The sequence below is a fragment of the Orcinus orca genome, chromosome 11 (genome assembly GCF_937001465.1).
Source record: "Orcinus orca chromosome 11, mOrcOrc1.1, whole genome shotgun sequence".
Taxonomy (NCBI): Eukaryota; Metazoa; Chordata; class Mammalia; order Artiodactyla; family Delphinidae; genus Orcinus; species Orcinus orca.
The window spans coordinates 17,399,645-17,419,245 of record NC_064569.1 but is presented as its reverse complement, the minus strand read 5'-3'; the positions used below and the strand labels follow the sequence as shown (position 1 = coordinate 17,419,245).

At 39.5% G+C, this 19,601-nt stretch overlaps 1 protein-coding gene across 4 annotated transcripts in view; it reads left to right on the top strand.

Moving 5' to 3' along the window:
- The window catches only part of ABCC9 (ATP binding cassette subfamily C member 9), a 148,438-nt gene that overhangs the window by 115,984 nt on the left and 12,853 nt on the right, over window positions 1-19,601 (top strand). For all 4 annotated transcript variants that reach the window (XM_004270927.3, XM_049694242.1, XM_049694240.1 and 1 more), the window contains 5 exons: window positions 4,145-4,247; window positions 14,914-15,015; window positions 15,598-15,718; window positions 16,978-17,108; window positions 17,857-17,935. In XM_004270927.3, the coding sequence (XP_004270975.1) occupies window positions 4,145-4,247; window positions 14,914-15,015; window positions 15,598-15,718; window positions 16,978-17,108; window positions 17,857-17,935 (536 nt within the window). The remainder of the gene's footprint in view (window positions 1-4,144; window positions 4,248-14,913; window positions 15,016-15,597; window positions 15,719-16,977; window positions 17,109-17,856; window positions 17,936-19,601) is intronic.

Genomic DNA, 19,601 nt, shown 5'->3' with positions numbered 1-19,601 from the left:
GGACTTCTGTGGTATAAGTGTTCTCCAGTTTGTGAGTCACCCACCCAACGGTTACGGCACTTGATTTTATTGTGATTGCGCCCCTCCTACCGTCTCATTGCAGCTTCTCCTTTGTCTTTGGATATGAGGTATCTCTTTCAGTGAGTTCCATTGTCTTCCTGTAGATGATTGTTCAGCAGTTAGTGGTGATTTGTATTGATTTCAATTAGAGATTTTTCTAACCTAAGAAATATTTGTATTACACATATGTATATATATATACATATAACTGAGTCAAAAAGTAGAATATAAAGATACAGCCATCATCTACAACATGCATCACAGAATTTCTACATAAATCTACCTAGGTTTCATTGTGAAGCATTTATACTTTCCACAGTGGTGTGTTTTCCCATCAGAGTGTGCAGTGCCTCTTATTGGAGATGGTAACACCATTTATTGACTTTGAATGTAGGTATTAAGATAAGATTTATGTTCTAATAGTAGCCAGCAATGCCCAGTGGTACTCATAAGTACACCATATTAAAAATTACATTTTTCACCAAACAAGTCCTTTCAAGTTAATTTATTTGAGTTTTGAACACATGCTAGCTGCTACTCTTGCTGTGGATATAGAAAGACTCCAAAGACATGGCCTTTTGTTTCTAACCGAGATAAATACCACAGAGAAAATGGATGGGATAACATGGCAGGTGGGGGATAATCAGTGACTGGATTCAGGCAAGCTGGTAGGTGGAAGAGTTGATGGGTTCAACTGAAAACAGCCTCTATTTTCTTGGTGAAGAACAAGGTCAGGTCATTTTCCGAGAGTGCTGAGGACTGGAATCACATAAAGCATTTTGAAGGAAATGATGATTTAGCATGAAAGAGAAACTTGATCAAAAGTCAACATTTAGGGCTTCCCTGGTGGCGCAGTGGTTGAGAGTCCGCCTGCCGATGCAGGGGACGCGGGTTCGTGCCCCGGTCCAGGAAGATCCCACATGCCGCGGAGCGGCTGGGCCCGTGAGCCATGGCCGCTGAGCCTGCGCGTCCAGAGCCTGTGCTCCACAACGGGAGAGGCCACAACAGCGAAAGGCCTGCGTACCGCAAAAAAAAAAAAAAAAGTCAACGTTTATTTTTTTCACTTACCTTCTTTACCAGACACATGAGCAGAATTTGGCTTGACTATTTCTAATTTTACATCAGGAAAATTCTAGAGAGCTGTAAGAAAGACAAACTATTACGTGACATCTAAGACGTGAATGATGATCGGAAGACACGAAAGACAACCCAACTTTTATGTAGCAGTACATGCATCAGACTCATCCAGATTTAGATCTTCCACGGTTCATTTTTAAAGTAAATATAACGTACCACCAATATCAGCACTTTTAAACGAAAGGAAGTTTTACAATGTGGGGATAGTTTTGCTACCGTGAAAAAAATTCTAGAATCTTTACATTTGGTAACTTGTGGTTAAGAATCAAACACATTCTTTTCCATCTATTTCTTCCTTTCTTCCAGGCTAGTAAGAGTCCCCAGAGTCCTCAACGCTTTGGAAAGTTCATATTTACTGATTAGGCTGCTTTCCTCCCCTGCGTTCAGGGTTCGTGGTGTACTCACAGGCAGTCATGAACTCCCTCAAGTAGTTTACCACCAAAGGATCACAGTTAAATTAGACTGAGATTTCAGTGACCTTTCCTGCTTTTTTTTTGTGGTCTGACAGAATAAAGGTCTAAGAATGTTCAAAAGATGAGCTGGATGTGGATGAAAAGATACAGACTGAGTGTGTCAAAGTTTCCATTAGGAAAACAGAAGGGTTCTTGCCAAATAGAAACACACAGAAAGAATGTTCGCTGCATTTCCACCCCTCCCCTTTCACTGCTGCTTCAGATTGTTGCCAACTCCATTTACAAACTCTTTAAGAGTATATCTGCAACAATATCCCCAAACTAAAGGAAGAGTAAGGAGAGCCCCAGACAAAGCACTTTGTCACAGTGAAGTGTTTGATGTTCATCTCAAGTGGAGTCCACAGGCTTTGGTCCAAACGCCCCCACCCCCACCCCCAATCTCTCCATCACCACAGCCCTCTAGGGAGAAGGCCCCTGTCTCCTCCAGCCCCTGAACACGTTGAGTTTTCTCACTTCTGTTCTTTTGCTCATGTTGTTTCTGATACCTCCAGTGCTTTGTCCCCCCTTGTTCACCTGAAAAATTCAGCCCATTTCTTAAAACCTCACTCAGACCATCTTCCTAGTCCTTTGTGAAACTTACTTAATCCATCTTTCCCCACCCTCCACCCCATTCCCTACCATTCCGATCCTCTGATCAGCCCAAATCATCATGCGCATTTTGCGCATAGGGCCGTTAGGATTGGCTTCTGTGTTGTGCCTTCCTTACTTGTTCATACCATGCTTCCTTCCTTCACTGAACAATGGGCTCCTCTAGGGCAGAGGTCGTGTCTTATTCGGACATATATATTCTAATGTCTCACCTAGTGCTCGCGCTTGATGAATGTTTCTGAATGAGTGGGTGACACCTACCAATGCAAATACAGAATTGGCTATATCTGTTCACAGTTGAAATCCACTATCTCCGTAAATCCTGTAACCCTATGAGTCATCCTACCTTAATTATTCACTCTGTCCATCTCTAAAAGGGTCATCACCAGGGTAGTCCTCTTTCTCCGTCTGCTCAGTCCCGCCCCAGTGCGTTGCTATTCAGCACAGGTCCTCCTGTGCATGGCATTTGGGTCAAGGCTACATAACTCAAAGTGAGGTCATGATTTGGCTCTGATGGCTGTATCCTTTGATTAGTGTAGCTCAGATGTTGCTGTCTGACTCAATTATCTGATTTTTCTGGTTTGGCATATTGGAATGATCAGATTGATTGGATAAGCATCAAGTATCTGCTTTATATTGGCCTGTATGGATGGCTTCACGGGCCAAGTGAACACCCCACCCTGGACTTCTTCATTTTTGACATAGTGATTGCTTATTATAAACTTGTGAAAATTGATTTGAAGATCTGGGGGGACTTGGAGCAGTCTCTTATCAAATAGGAATTACCACTGGGCTGTCAGATGAAATTTGGCTGCTTCTTGCAAACATAATACATAGACAGGAGGTCTGTGTAAGATAAGCCACGGCCACAGAAAATTGAACAAACCTTTGGCATTTCCTCCAGCCTTCAAACTAGTTATTTTGGTTATCTGATCCAGCTTTCCATTGTTTCTGTTACTGAGGGAAAATGATTGAAAAATAAAAAGAGGCTATTTTTGCGACGTAGAAAAGATTTATCACCATGTAACATGAGTTTCTTGGAGAAGTAGCTCACGCGTTCGAATGGATGAGGTTTTTATTAGAAGTTTCCTTTATAACACAGGTTACACAGAATTTGGTCTGATTATGTTAATTCCCTAGAATGAACTTAATTTGGCCAAGAATCAGTATCTAAACTGATGTGTCATAGACCCTTGTAAGCACCACACACCGAGAGTTTCTTTCATGTAATGACCATTCTTACAAATAGTTTGAAACTTTGAGATTATATGATATCTTGCTTCACAAGGATGTCTGTCATTTGCAAGGACCCCCATCCTCCACTTCTTGCCACTTCATTTTCCTTCTTTGAGTCCCAGAAACACTGAGCAAAAAGAAAAAATTTAAAGTATATATTTGCCTGTTACAAATGCATATTTTCCTGTCTTCCCTGAGTCTCTTCTAGAACCTTCCACCCAACTCCAACCATGCCATGTGGAAAAGTAAAACACATGCAATAAAAAGTAGGTGGAGTATGTTGCATATCTGTACAACTTCTTCTGGTTTTTGTAGGGCACTTGCGACATAGACCATGCCTTGTTTTCATGGCTGCCATCATTATGTGGAAATTTATGAAACAATCTTTAATAGGACTTTGTCACTGGAAAGATTCCTTTCCATAGCAGGGGTTGAGAAAGGAAGGAAACACTGCACCACACCGTCTCTCAGTAAGGGTGCAGGAGAGCAGTAGCAGCTGGCCTTTATTTGCAAGTAGGAGTCCATTTACTAGTCATTCCATCCCATCAGTTTGTCACCGTGTTGAGTAAATAGTGTAGTAGGAAGTGTGACTGTTTTTTATTATTTCTCCTGTTGTGTAGCTAACATCATAATATTTTTGTTTTCTGCAGGCATGAAACCAGATTCAAGCAGCGAATGCTGGAACTTACAGACACGAACAACATTGCCTACTTATTCCTCTCAGCTGCCAACAGATGGCTAGAGGTCAGAACGGTATGTTCATTGTATGATTTTGAAATGGAAACCACACAGAAAAGAGGCCTGATGCAAAGAGGAAGACAGTTGTAAAAATTAGGCTTCCACTGAGATTCAGCACTCGCTTTGCATTTTCTGAACTTTAAAATAGCTCAGGATTGTTTATGTTACGGGTGAAATTTGTCATAATGTTTTTAGCTAATGGCAAGACAAATAGCCCCAAATGCAAAAATTCATTTTGTGTTCATTAGTCACTAGATTATATAAGTTAATGGAATAGCAAATATTTGTATAACTTCAGTTTTTTTTTCAAAAGAGCACATCTGACAAGTGAACAGATGTACTCATTTACTCCACTGAGCTGGACCGACCTGGAAGAGGTGGCGACTTTCTCTCTTTTAAGCCCGTGGAAGATCATGTTAGCCCAAAATGTAAAAAAATTGTGATTAATCATCTGTTGCCTTCTTCTGCCCTCTATAAAGTAGAAGAATGGGCACAAGCTTTGACATCGTACAGACTTGGTCTAGCAAGTTAATGAATATATCCAAGTCCCAGTTTGTCATTTGTAAGATAGGCGTAAGAATGTTACCTCATGGGGGTGTTAGGATTAAAAATAATAATATAAATCCCCTAGCTCACTGATTGGCAAGTGCACTCAACAAATGTCTTTTGAATGGTTGGATGGATGGATGAAAAAATGAATTGAAACAGTACCTGCCCTGGTAAGTGGTTAATAAGCCAAACAGTTGGGGTATGAATGAAGTAGGAGACAGGTGAGACCCGAGTCCCACAGGGAAGAGGATGTTGTTTGCAGACTGGTCTGCATAATCTGCAGTATGAATAAGACACTTCGGTAGTAATGATGAGTTGACCGTCATCTTTTTAAAAAAAATAATTATCTATCAGTTTGTGAAAAGGAAAAGGGGGTTTACTCATGCGGTTGTAAGAACCTCACTTCTGCTGATTAATCACCCCTACTACCATATGCATGCTTTCTTTCAAAACTCAATGGACCAGAGAGGGCAGATGGTAATGGGAATTTGATAAAGTCGAAATGAAGGAGCCCAAATTAAAATCTGAGTTGTTGACGGATGGATACAGATTGGTAGGGAATCTTGGATCCCCCTGTGAGCTGTAGTTGCCATGATTTCTCATGGTTTACAGAGATTCTCTACTACTATATTAGTTATTGTGTAGAAATTATCCAGCAACATAACACAATTATATTTCACAAATTTTAGGTAGGAGATTTCTTATGGGTTGCTGTGGGGATTGGGAGGGGGCAGGGCAGATTCTCCTGAATAATCTGTAACTAGCATAAAGGCAGCTGAAGTGTTTAGGACTTAGAACCAAAATATTATTCCTAGATCTTACCCAGACCCTAATTCCTTGCTTTAAGCTTCTGTTTGTTTGTTTAAATCTGTTTTCTCCAAGGAAAAGAAATCATATCTGATAACAGAACTAATGATGAAATAGCTTCATCAAAGAATGTCCTAAAATCACAGGGAGAAAATATCAGTAGTTACCTTTGTATTTGATTTTCCTGAAGTTGAAGATCAAGTATGTTTTTTAGGGGCAAGTGTGTTTGCTTTGGACTTGAGGTGAGTGTCTGACCTGACTCCTGCTTCTACTCTTTAGCACTTCCTACTGTCAGGTTAATGGACAAATGCTTAACAAGAATCTTCAAGCAAACCATATGTTCTGCTCTCATAGCCAGAAGACAAGATATTAGAGCCTTCAGACTGCCAAGAAAGGGAAGGTCAGGAAAAATTCAGAGAGGAACAGCAGCCAGATTCAGAACGGGTTAGTTTAGCTTGACTCACACTCCGCTACTTAAACACGCCCCCCCATTAAAGGCAGCTGGACCTACTTGAATATAAAAGAATTCTAGTTCTACCTGCAGAAGTCTAAAAAAAAATACTGATATGTGAAACAGGAAGGGCGGGGTCTGCCGTTCATTCTGTTACCTTATAACACATTTGTCTTTGTGTCTTTTCTTTGTTTTCTGTGTATTATACTCTTTCCACGATTTGCTGTCTAGCCTTACCAGATCTCTCCCTTAAAAACCAACACAAAAACATTAAAGGATCCTTTGCTTCTATTTCTGATTAGTAAATATAAAATTTGTTAAGAAACTTGCTGATTTACTGCAACATTCCAGGCGTATCTGCTGATACAAGTCAAGGTCCAAAGTCCTTTGTGGATGGTTTGTCTCTTTCATCTATTGAATTTATGTATCGGTGAGTTTATGTGGGTATACACACAACACACAAACACACACACACACACACACATGCTTCTAGACAATCCCAGAGATCCAGCTTAAAACAGATTTATTCTCTTTCTGTTCTTTGGGTATACCGAAAGTTTTTATTAGCATCAGAATATTTAGAATATTAGAATATTTATTTGAATATAAATGCTATAATCCAAGAACATATGCCACAGTAGGGGTGTTGAATGAATAAAGTAAAATAAAATGAATAAAAATGATGAATAAAGAATTTTAAAAATGAGTAAACTCCAATAAGGAAATAACCTTTCACCCAATCATATACATGTAAATGACCTCATTACTACTATGCTTCTGTGGATGTGTCTGCATCACTGGAGATACAATTTCCATTTGAAAGAAATGGATCTTGTGTCAAAAATAGGAGAAATATGAACATTGAGAAACAGGACCTTGGAGACTGGGGTGTGAAATGTTCTCCGAACCCCACAGCTGGACATACTCTGCCTTGTAAGTCATTTACAAAAAATAAGTAATGAAAATTTCTCTTTGGCCCAATGACTCTGTCTGCATGGACCTTATCTACAGTATCAACACAGCCCCCTCCATTCCCTATTCTCTGATATCTTACTCAGCAAATTAACAAAAATATCTGCTGTAGCAACTATTCTTGGAGCTCCCATAGCAGAAGCACAGTTAAACCGTACCAGGAGGGGGGCAGCATTGGGCATAACTCAGAAGACGCCAGCAGAGTTCCTGATACAGATCTGGGGATTTCACCAACTCTAATTCATGGACTCATGACCCAAGTGGAGAGAAAAAGGAGAAAACTTATCATAGTTTTCTGTGGCTGTTTTTCTCTTCCCTTTCTCTTCATTCTCAATTTTAGCTTTCCAGAACAATGCCACTGAATTCTGTGGACAGTCTCCAGGAGAAGGAAGGGAAACTACAGTGAAAGCACCATTTTTAAATTCAGGAAAATCCCTGAGCCCCATCCATTTTTTTCTTATTATCTATTAAAATATATATATGTACATATATACGTATATATGTGTATATATTTACATACGGCTCTTCTTTCTTTTCCTGGTCATGTTAGGTAAGTGTTAAGACAATTACAAGTTATTCCCTTTCTCTTGCTGAACAGTGTTCCCTATGGAAGATGTAGTCCTGCCCACCATGTTCATTTCATAGTTATTCTGAATTGGGAAAAAAATAAAGTTCACAACACACTCCAATTAAAAAGGACAAGAATCTAAAAGAATAAAATAGTTTGGCTGGTAGGAAGTAGCCAGACTGTGGCCACCCAGGTTACTTTGGCAGTGGAGGGCAGTGTTTCTCCTCTGGGCGCCAAGTGAAGTGGGCCACAGTCATGTGCAGTGTGTCACGACAGCCTAACCTTTGAATGCTGCTTACGTTCTTTTGTTCAGCACAGGGTTTTCTCTTCATCCCTCTGAACTAAACAATTCCAGTTCTTTGGCATCGGTGTTTCCATTTGCGAAAATTGTGTAACTCTATCTAAAGGGTGTCTTTCCAAGGCTTTGTCTTGCTGTGTATGGTGAAAGGATAAAAGAAAAATCACATCAAGAAGCCAAAAAAAAGTCTTTAGAATCAACAGGCTAAAGTGAAAATAGTCTTCAGGGTGAGCTTGCGTGAGAGTCTATTTTGTGAAACAGCACAGAGCTTTTTTGTATGTTCATAACTCCATTATAGACAGGTGTGCGTTGATCTTGTAATGTGAAGACCCAGGCACTCAGTGGAACCATAGACGTGGACTTCTGAGGGCTATGTGAAGGAGAAAGGTAGTGTTGTTGATAACTATTTACAAGGGTGTCGTATGGAAAATTAACAGTTTTTACTCTAATCCCGCATATAGATAGAGAAATTATTGAATCACTAGAAATCTGATAAGAGGCTTCTCTTTTGACATAGGAAATAAGGCTTCCCTTCTGGAGGGGAGTGTTGAACTCACAAAGTCAATGGAAATTATAATTTATCCCTATACTTACAAAAATGTCCTGCTGTTGGGCCCTCTCTGAGAGTGGTCATTCACGTATGTAGTAGCTTCTATTTCCTAAGTAGAATCTCTCATTCCATTGTATCGTTTTGACTGAAGGCGTGTTTCATTGAATTGGTTGGGTAGGATGTAGAAAGCCTTAGCGGAAGAATTTGTGCTTCTAGTAATCCCTAAGTGTTTCCTCTCCTGTGTGTGAGTTATTCAGACTATCTGCTTCTCCTTTCTTAACTTACTGCCTTTAAGCCATTTTGTCATTCACATGTTTGCGATGGAAAGGAAAGAAGGTGTGGAAAGGTAGAGTCACTTTATAATTCATTAAACTTGTTGTTTAATGGTAAAGGAAGTGGAAAACTGGAAGCTAACATAAGCTCTATCAATTTCTCACGTCTGTTACTCTTGTTGTATTTGAAAGGAAGTGATTGGAATTTAGTGGTTTTGCTATGAGATTTCTTGATAAACGTTATGCGCAAAGGAGCTTCCTCTCTTATGCAGATTGAGGTAAAATTCTGATCAAATGCTTCCAAAAAGTCTCCAGTTACTTTAAAAAAAAACGTTATTGAGCAGGAGTAGTAATCCTGAAGTGAGCTGAAAAGTATCTCATTGATACAACTAGAAGACAGCACAAATAGCACTTTTTTAAAAAAGAAAATGATGAAGAATATTTTTATGATAAATAACTGTTTTAGATGCTAAACTGCAGACATTTTGGCTTTTAAGGAATTGGGAAGTGGGTTCATCTCCTGAAAAACTTGCTCTAAAGGTGCTTCAAAAAGTTATGCCTTGGACATATATACACTACCAAATGTAAAATAGATAGCAGTGGGAAGCAGCCGCATGGCACAGGGAGATCAGCTCGGAGCTTTGTGACCACCTAGGGGGGTGGGATAGGGAGGGTGGGAGGGAGATGCAAGAGGGAGGAGATATGGAGATATATGTATATGTATAGCTGATTCACTTTGTTATACAGCAGAAACTCGCACACCATTGTAAAGCAGTTGTACTCCAATAAAGATGTTACAAAACAAAAGAAAAAATAAGAAAAAAAAATGAGACAAGGCAGGGAAAGCTGTTGGCACACTGCCTGCCATGTGACAAATGACCAATAAATGTTAGTTATTATTTTATTATTAACTAAAAAAAAAAGAGAGAGAGAGGAATAAAGCAGGTGACTTTTATAACTTCTAGCTTTTTCATATTGTATCTTATTTACAGAGAGGAAAAGTGGCCCAAAAAGTCTGTCAATATAATATAAATGTAGCAGAACAAGGTGTAACAATCGTTAGGTCATGTACATTCCAGGGATAGGAATAGGGTTTGGGGAGGCTGCTTGGCACGTTTATGTTGCACAAAGCTCTTCCTCCCACAGAGCCTTCTCTTAGCCCTATGCTGTTAAAGCCCTATGAGATTTGTATCATTAAATACATGTTACACAAGTGGCTATTTAAGGTTACACAACCAGAAGAGAGAGTAGAGGGTATGTGGAATACTTATTGACCTCTTATGAATAAAAGCTCCTATGAATTAAAAAAAAAAAAGCTATGCCTTTTTGCTGAGGTGTCAAAAACATCTCTTTACATTATCTTTACATATAAATGTTGGCATATTTTATCTACTGGACTAAGAATTAAAATAATGTTTAATGATCATACTGAAAACCTTACAAGTAGTTTTGAAAACATGAGCTCAATGAGAGAGACACGGAAAATATATACTGGCTCTAACTTATCGATCTCTTCCCTCCCTTTTCTCTCTTCATTTGTTTTCACTTCTTTTGCTGGTTTCATTGCCACGATGACGCTAACCCACCTATTATCAGAATTACCATTTCAATTCAATAGAAAATAGTGTAAAGTATTATCTGATTCAGTCTAACATTGAGTTCTATACAATGGTGGAATCCAGGGCCCAATATAGAATATAAAGATCCATAATAAATGAACAGGGAATGAGGTGGGAGGAAGAGAGATTGAGTGGGTCATGTTTTCCATTTCCTTTATAATATTTATATTAGGTCTACGTCTAATTTCCATTTATTGAGGCTCTGATTAATCTCTTGTTTCGGTATGTCAGTTGCAGCGTTGTTCTATTCCAGTCCTATTCAGATTGCTCTTTGTAACACAGAACACAGCATTTCATAAGTTTTTCCTGTACAATTGAAATAGCAAAACAATTAATAATTATTGGGAACTGAATGATGAAGTTCTTGACTTAAGAGTGCTTTTCACTTTAGAAAGGCAAAGAACTCCTAACACACGTAGCACAGCTTTCTAAGATAGTCATATCACAGTTCTAAGCGGGGGATAAAAAATCATAAAACTTTGTGCTGGGCTTCCCACCTTGTCAAATATGCGTCCTTGTAATATTTGTACATGTTCAACTCTTAAGTCTGGAAAAGGGATTGGTGGAGACTTAAATGGCTCATAGGAGTCCTTTAGAAAAAAACGTCAGAAGCCTGGATTTAGAAGATATTTGGCTCATAGAAGAACTCAGTGAATGTTTTATGAAGGGGGTCAATGTATCCAGTCGTGAATTCCATAAGGAATCATTGGGCCTTTACAGTGTACTTAGCATTACTGTATTCCTGTTGCTGGAAAATTTAGACATACTCTTTTTTCACGGACTTAGATTCTAGTGAGAGTAAATGGACTATGAACATGAGAACAAATAAGCAAATAAGATCATTTCAGATAGCACGAAGTGTGAGGAGGAAAACAAGACAATGCGCTAGAGAACAGCTCCAGGGCTGGGGGTGGGATCAGGAAGGGAAGGTCTCTCCAAAGAGGTGTATTTAAGAATTGACTCCTAAATGACGAGCAGTAGCCTGGTGTCTGAGACCTCTGGGAAACATTTCAGGCAGAGTCAGTGGCAGAAACAAAGTATGTTTCCAATGTTACTGACCCAGGCCCTTGGAATCTTTAATTAATAGAAATTGAGGGCTTCCCTGGTGGCGCAGTGGTTGAGAGTCCGCCTGCCGATGCAGGGGACACGGGTTCGTGCCCCGGTCCGGGAAGATCCCACGTGCCGCGGAGAGGCTGGGCCCGTGAGCCATGGCCGCTGAGCCTGCGCGTCCGGAGCCTGTGCTCCGCAACGGGAGAGGCCACAACAGTGAGAGGCCCGCATACCGCAAAAAAAGAAATTGATAAGAAGCCAGAGGAGAAATTTAGGCAGGGTTTTACTGGGACTCGTGCTACAGCACAAGGGAGTGAAAATAAGTAACAGGTGCGCTTGCTCACTTCCCGAGGAAGTGACAAGCCGATTCCTTAAATGGGATGAGGGTGAGGGAGGATCAGTGGGCTGGGGAGAAGGCGTGGCTTACGTGGTCTGCCCACCCACTTGGTGGTGCTGTGCGCAGGGGTCATGCGCAGTATCCTGCTTTTGCTCCCGGCACCTCAGACATGGCAGTTGGTTTGTGGCCTTTTTATATCTTATTATAATCACCCGAGCTGCGCATGCGTGCAGTTATTTTTAGTCCCTTGTCGTTTCTTTGTACTCTCTAGCTTGGGGGATTCATTGGTTCAGGTGCAAGCACTGCAGTAAAGGTCCTAGGTCCCAGGTCCCAGCTTATCTCACCAAGGACAGGAAGACCAACATAGTTGCAGCAGGGTGAAGGAGCAGGAAAGGAATTTCAAATAAGGTCAGAGGAGGCAGGGTCTAGACTCCAGACTTTACATCATATAAGGCTTTGTAATTCATCAGAGTCTGAATTTATTATAAGTGCAATAGGAAGGCATTGATAGTTCTAAACAGGGAAGTTATATATACTTTTTTTTTTTGCGGTACGCGGGCCTCTCACTGTTGTGGCCTCTCCCGTTGTGGAGCACAGGCTCCGGACGCGCAGGCTTAGCGGCCATGGTTCACGGGCCCAGCCGCTCCGCGGCATGTGGGATCTTCCCGAACCGGGGCACGAACCCGTGTCCCCTGCATCGGCAGGCGGACTCTCAACCACTGCGCCACCAGGGAAGCCCTATATATACTTTTAAAAGAATATATGAATGAATGAATGGATAGATGGATGAATGAATGAGGCTCTTCTTTCCAATGAGGTCAGCTGAGAGGAAGCGGAGAACAGAAATTACTAAAAACATACCCTGCTTCAAACCCTTAAAGTGTATGTTGCCCACAGAAATTTCTCAGACGCCGACTGGCATATTTCTTTATAGCAAGCTGGGAGCATCTTGCTGGAAATATCTCCTGGTGCTAACTTACTTTCTGAAACTTATCACACAAGCGCTTTATGAGTCTTTTTAGAAAAGATAATGGAAATAACAAATTTATAACATAACATTAAAAGTATTACCTTTCACAAGAGAGTGGGAAGGAAAAATTCATATTGCTGTAAATATTTTGCAAGTATTTTGGGAACACGTTGGCATTCATAAAATATAAAAGAGCAGCGCAGGCTGGTTAGATTCTGCATTCATGTAGTTGTTGCTTCAAATAAAGGGGGAAAAGGAAGAAGTGTCTGATTGGGATGTGACAAGTTGTTAACAAATGGATACCTCGGAAGAAGCGATCAAAGGAGTATTTACTACCTCTATGGAATTTACTCCCTCAAGGGATTAACTCTCATGATTTCTTTCTTTATTTTTTGTAAAGATAATGGGAGTCATTACAGAATTAAATTTTAGTGCCTGTTTTAACCTTTGATGTTTATGATGCAGGCAAACTTTTAAGCTTGCTTCAAACCTTTGAGAATCATCCAGGGGGAGAAAAAGACATCCTGTTACATGGAGGGGGGTAAATCTAACTGATATTTAATCTTTTCTATTCCTTTCAAAATCCCTGTAAATTAGGTATCATTTGTATTTTCCGAAGAAGAAACTGAGTCTCAAAGGGGTTTAAATGACTCATCTAAGCTTACTAGCTGGTAATTGACAAAAGCATCATTTGAACCCAGATCTCTGATTCCAAGGCTGGGATCATTGATTGCTCCCCAACAATTTGATCTTTGGTGCTATTTAAAAAGAGGCAAGGATGTGCACATGCTAGCTGATTTGAGAAACTGCATTCTTATATGTATATATATATATATATATGAAGTTTTATAGTTTTATTTTGTTTTATTTATTTATTTTTGGCTGCATTGGGTCTTAGTTGCTGCGCACTGGCTCTCTTGCGTCGAGTGGGTCTACTCTTCGTTGTGGTGCGCGGGCTTCTCAATGCGGTGGCTTCTTCCGTTGCAGAGCGCGGGCTCTAGGCACGCGGACTTCAGTAGCTGTGGCACACGAGCTCAGTAGTTGTGGCTCACAGGCTCAGTAGTTGTGGCTCATGGGCTCTAGAGCGCAGGCTCAGCAGCTGTGGCGCATGGGCTTAGTTGCTCAGCAACATGTGAGATCTTCCCGGACCAGGGCTCAAACCCATGTCCCCTGCCTTGGCAGGTGGATTCTCAACCACTGCGCCAGTGGTTGAGAAGGGTTGACCAGTGGCTTCTCAGGGTTGAGAAGCCCTGAGAAACTGCATTCCTGACTTCAGCATGTTAAACACTCTATTACTGTCATTATGGTCTTATCACCTAGTTACTAGTTATTTGTTTGAGGTAGCAGAGGTTATCTTTCTAGAGATGGTCATCACCAGTGAGATGAGACTTGAGATAATTCTAGAAAGTGTTCCTGCCTGAACTTCTCTCTGCTTCTGGCATGTGTGACACATCAGCATGACAAGTTTTAAAGATTTCTTTTTCAGAAGATAAGACGTAATAGTGCCTAAGAATGCTGGGAAATGGGGAAGAAAGAGTGTGTTAGAAAATGGACAGATGTCCCTTAGCTCTCCTTTGAGTTTAAGGCTGCCCTTATTGAATTTTTTAAATTTCTCGGAAGAGTTTATCATTGGGTCATAGACAATTCAGATACTCTAAGACATGCCATATTTCTAGTTTAGGAAGAAAAATTACACTTATTCCTATTTCCATGAAATCTATAGATTTAATATCCCAAACTCTGAGACCAGATAGTCGACAGTAGTTCAGATACAAATCCCAATAAGCTAACTAGAGGCAAACTTCTGCAAAGGCCTTGACTTAGCATACAAGAGAGCTAATCTCAACCCTGGTATAAGCACACATGAAATTTAAGGTAGAAAGTTAAGTTCAAAAATAATTGCTTGTCTGGCAACACAATGCAGTAGATAAGAAAAAGAAAGAAAGAAAGAAAACCCTGTGTCTGATACTGGTCGTGCCAGAAATTGCAGCTTAATTTCTGACCAGGTGTTTAACATCTCTGAAAGCATATCTGCATGAATATAATCAGAGCCTTGCATCGTTTCCCTTCCCGTCCTAATAGTGTGAGTTGTTATACCTTCTGTAACATTCTTCCCAAACGTAACAGGATACACAAGGAGTAGCGTTTATTCTCTTAGTGATCACCTGGGTTGATTGAGATCTTTGGTTTAAGAACTTGGGGAAAATCTTTTAATATTTTTTTCTCACTCCTTTTTAGGATTATCTGGGAGCTTGCATTGTTCTCACTGCATCAATTGCATCCATTAGTGGGTCTTCCAATTCTGGATTGGTGGGCTTAGGTCTTCTATATGCACTTACGGTACGTATGGATGAAAATCTCTTTTTGTGCAGTGCTGGAGGTACTTTCTGTATGTGGTTATTATCAACTCTTATTCGTGGATGTTAGAGAGGAGTTAGAAATTCATAACGAGATGACAGCCTGCAAATAATAGTAGATTTGGGCCCAAACCCAGCATTTTAGGATGGCATGGATTCATTTCTGATATTGCGAGCCAATTTTTAGAAAGTCCTCAAACCCTCTGGTCAGAGTTCTCCCAAGGCTGTTTGGAATTCTTGTCCTGAGTTGCTCACCACACATTTAGGGACACTAACTTGAATATGACTATAAATGAGGTAAATGGAAACAGAGATACAACTATCCACTGTGCAGGGAAGTCAGGACAGTTCACAGAACAGTGACATTTGAGGACCCTTGAAGAAGAGCAGACACTTTCTTTGCCAACTTTATCCCATGACATCCTCTCTGGTCTCTGATATCCTGCAGCATTTATGAATTGTACCTATATGAAGTGTCCAAGTCATCCTATCCCCTAATATCCAGTGCTTACAAAAATTATGACTTCATTTTATATGTGTTCTTTGTTTTTGTCACCTGACACAGATAACCAATTATTTGAATTGGGTTGTGAGGAACTTGGCCGATGTGGAGGTCCAGATGGGGGCAGTGAAGAAAGTGAACAGTTTCTTAACTATGGAGTCTGAGAACTATGAAGGCACCATCGGTATTGTTCTGAATATCATTTTATTTCACTTAGTTATTTTTAAAAAAAGATTAGTTGTGTGTCAGGCACACTGTCATTTTTGCTTTTGTTTTCCACTTCAATAGCCAGAGAATCCCCTCTCATCTTGACTTTGCTTGATAAGGTACACCTGAACCTGAAAAAGATGTGATTATTTAGGCCTGAAAAGTCTTGGATACAACGAGAGTCCAAATTGATATTATTTAGTAATACTTAAAGAGAATGATATATATGGACTTTATTAATTACCAACCTAAATTATGAACTATTCTATTCTCTTTCTCCAGACCGTATTAACTTAGATGGCAAGAAACTTGGATTTTAAATTCTAACTGAGATTCTTAGCCTTGCTAGAATAAAACTGGCAGAAAATTCAATACTGAGGACAGACTAATCTTCCTTAAATGTAAATCTCATGCTTCAAATGCATTCTTTTGCCTAAATCCTTCAATAGCTCTCGAGGTCTTCAAGGACAAACTCCAGGTAACTTAGCTCAGTCTGCTAGACCCTTTGTTAGTCAACCCTTACCCACCTTCCTACTCTCATTTCTCATCATCCCACCTATACACCTTTTACTCGGGCCATACCAACATGCTATGCTTTCTTTATATCTTTGTTCTTCTCCCTCTATAAATTTGAAACAACTTTCCCTACCTCTTATCCTTTAAGATTCATCTCAGGCACCGTCTCCACTTGAAACCCTCCTGGAACTCTTGGGTTACCACCATCTCTGCTCCCAGAACACCTCGGATTGGCCTCCATCACGTGACTCTCCATGCAGTCCTGTAGGGTCTAACTCACTTGCATGCGTCCCCCGGGCACAATGAGCACCTTGAGGCATGTCTTCCATCTCCATATTCCCAGCATCCTGCACAACACCTTTCACATTTGAAGCATTCAAATATTTGATGACCAACTGAGTGAACAAATGAATCCATTCACAGATGAACCACTACGAATAGAATTGAGTGATGGAATGCTGGGAGATATGATGCCCATTAATGCTCCAAAACAGACACACAAAAGCTATTTTTAAAGTTCTTAATCAAGAGGCTTTTACTCTAAATGAAATTTTAATTTAAAAAACTCAGAACTTGGTTCAGTACTACTTTCAATTTAGAAAAAAATTATGTGTGTATGTATAAATGTATATAAGTATGTGTGTGTTTCTTTCTACCTCTCTGTCTCTGTCTCTGTCTCTGTCTCTTTCTCTCTTCCCTTACCCCATCTCCACCCCCCAGATCCTTCTCAAGTTCCAGAACACTGGCCTCAGGAAGGGGAGATCAAGATTCATGATCTGTGTGTCAGATATGAAAATAATCTGAAGCCTGTTCTTAAACACGTCAAGGCTTACATCAAACCTGGGCAAAAGGTATGGAATTCACTGCCATTTGATTTATTTCATACAAACCCTCAGATGGAACCACTCCATTACCACCTGAGCTCTTTAGACATCCCAGCCAACCACAGCCTCACTGGGCTCCCATTATATTCCCTACACTTTATAGGTCAGACCATTTGCACAAAAGAGAAAAGGGAGAGAGTGGATCCAGATAAAATACACATTCTCTAAGTTGTATTGCGATTCATTCGTCTCCCATGAAGATCAAGAATGTGAACAATAGGCATGTTTTTCAAAATTTCTAGCTTTTGGCTCATGACCATTCCAGATATCCCCTTGAGAACCTTTGTGTTTGTACTAGCTCTAGTCCCAAAATGATTTATTTTAGTTATTGTAAAAAGAGCAAGTATGCAGAAAAATGAACTCATTTTACATTTTGTTATAAAATCATCACTTCTAAGATAAAGTGGAACACTTGTTTGCTAGGTCAACAGTATACTAAATGCAAACATGAAGCCACAAAGGTAAAACAACACACCCACATAGAAATGAAAAGAGTTAGAGTGGAATCATTGAAGATTTGTTGAAGACCCCATGTTTTTAGCTTAATAATGATAATTCCTAAGGGAGATCTGAGAAGAAAATGATTATTTTAATGTAACTGTTTACATAGAGTTGCAGTTTCATCATGGTGTCTTACGTAAGGTAAAAATACTTCTGCCTATTTTCTATCTTTTGTCTGAGTCCTCTTCTCTCTGAGTGACAGTTGATTTCTTAGGTGGGCATATGTGGTCGCACTGGCAGTGGAAAGTCATCGTTATCTCTGGCTTTCTTCAGAATGGTTGATATATTTGATGGTGAGTTACTAACTAAACTTTTTCATTAGCTGTGTGATGCTCTTCCTTAAAAAAAAAATGCAACGTCGACTTACCCAGTCCTGCAGAAATAAAAAGTAAATATTTATAAGTACTGTGTGTCCTGAAACACATGATTTGAGACATGTATCCCAGATAAACAGTCTAGGAGTAAAGAAAAAACATAGAATTGGGGAAAAAATTATTAGACCTAAACTCAGCTCTAGATATTATTATTAGACTATTCTATTAAATTGGTAAAATGAAAACAAGGCCATCCATTTTGAATAGCAACAGATAGAGGTGGCATTTCAAGAGGAAGGAAGAGAGGAAAAGACTGTCTCGCTTCCTGCAAACTAAATATATATATATATATATATATATCTCTTTCCATCAAAGGAATAAAAAGAAGATAAGTAATCCGCATTTTAATTTTCGTGCATGACTTTTACCATCATCTTCTTAATAACATGGTTTAATGATGTTGAGCATTTTGTTAGGAGGCAACCATTGCTGTAAAGTGCCAAGCACACGTTGACAATATACAAAAATATTTATTCATCCACAAAATTATTAATAATATTGAACATGGAAGTAATCTAATCTTTGCTTTAGAAAAAAATGTCATTATTTAGTCTGTCAAGTGGCCTATAGATAGGCCAACACATATGCCATCTTGAATGAAAGGAGATCCATCAGCTCGAGAAGTACTTAACTATTATTATCTGTAATGATTGTGATAATGGTGATAGTACCTCACATTTTTATCGTCTTTGACAGTTTATATTATTTAATTTAATCTACACAACAGCTCTGTGAGATAAAGAGGTCAGTTTATGAACAACAGAGTTGAACTGTGGTCATTGCAGGTTCTTTGGGGTTTAGATTCAGTGACGGGGTAAGTATCTGCCTCTAGGTGAGCAGCTTGCTCTTTCCATGGCTGGTAATAAGACACAGATACTTTAAGGATTTTCTGTGGGATTTGCATTATAAGCCAATTACATGATCCAAAGACAATTGATTGAAACTTTTCATTAAAAAACTGTGGTTATGATGAAACATATTAGATTAGCCATATTCTCATGAGTCCAGAAACATCATTTCAGGCCCCATGAGGACTATGATGACTGTTTTTAATACCGTTATAGGTGACTGAGATTTTAATAGATAATATATTATTCTTGAAAGAAAGTTTAAGCTAACATCTTGCCTGCTTTTGGGTCTAAATCCAGCTGGAAAAGGGACTCCAGTTGCCATTCTTCTCTGGGCATTCTCATCTCATAGAGCAATATTGTCTTTGCACAAAGCGATATGATAAAATAAATCTATCAGGGAAAGGCAAGGACGTCAAGATTGTGCAAGTCTATGTACAGTGTGGAAAAATTCACCAAAATGTGATACCTATGTCATAGGATTTACTTTCTTACTTGTAATGCACTGTACTGTTCAATCAATAAACGAGTGAATAAGTCAGACAAAAATGCCCATCTTCAACGATCTTGTATTCTAGTTGGGGGAGAGAGACAATAAAAAAGATCAGTAAATGTATATAGAATGTCCTGTGAAGGAAAATAAAGCCAAAATAGGATAAAGGAATATTGGAAGGAAGAGGACCACTGAGGGGAAAAAGGTACTTTTGGTTTGTATGAACCACATAAACTGCATAAAA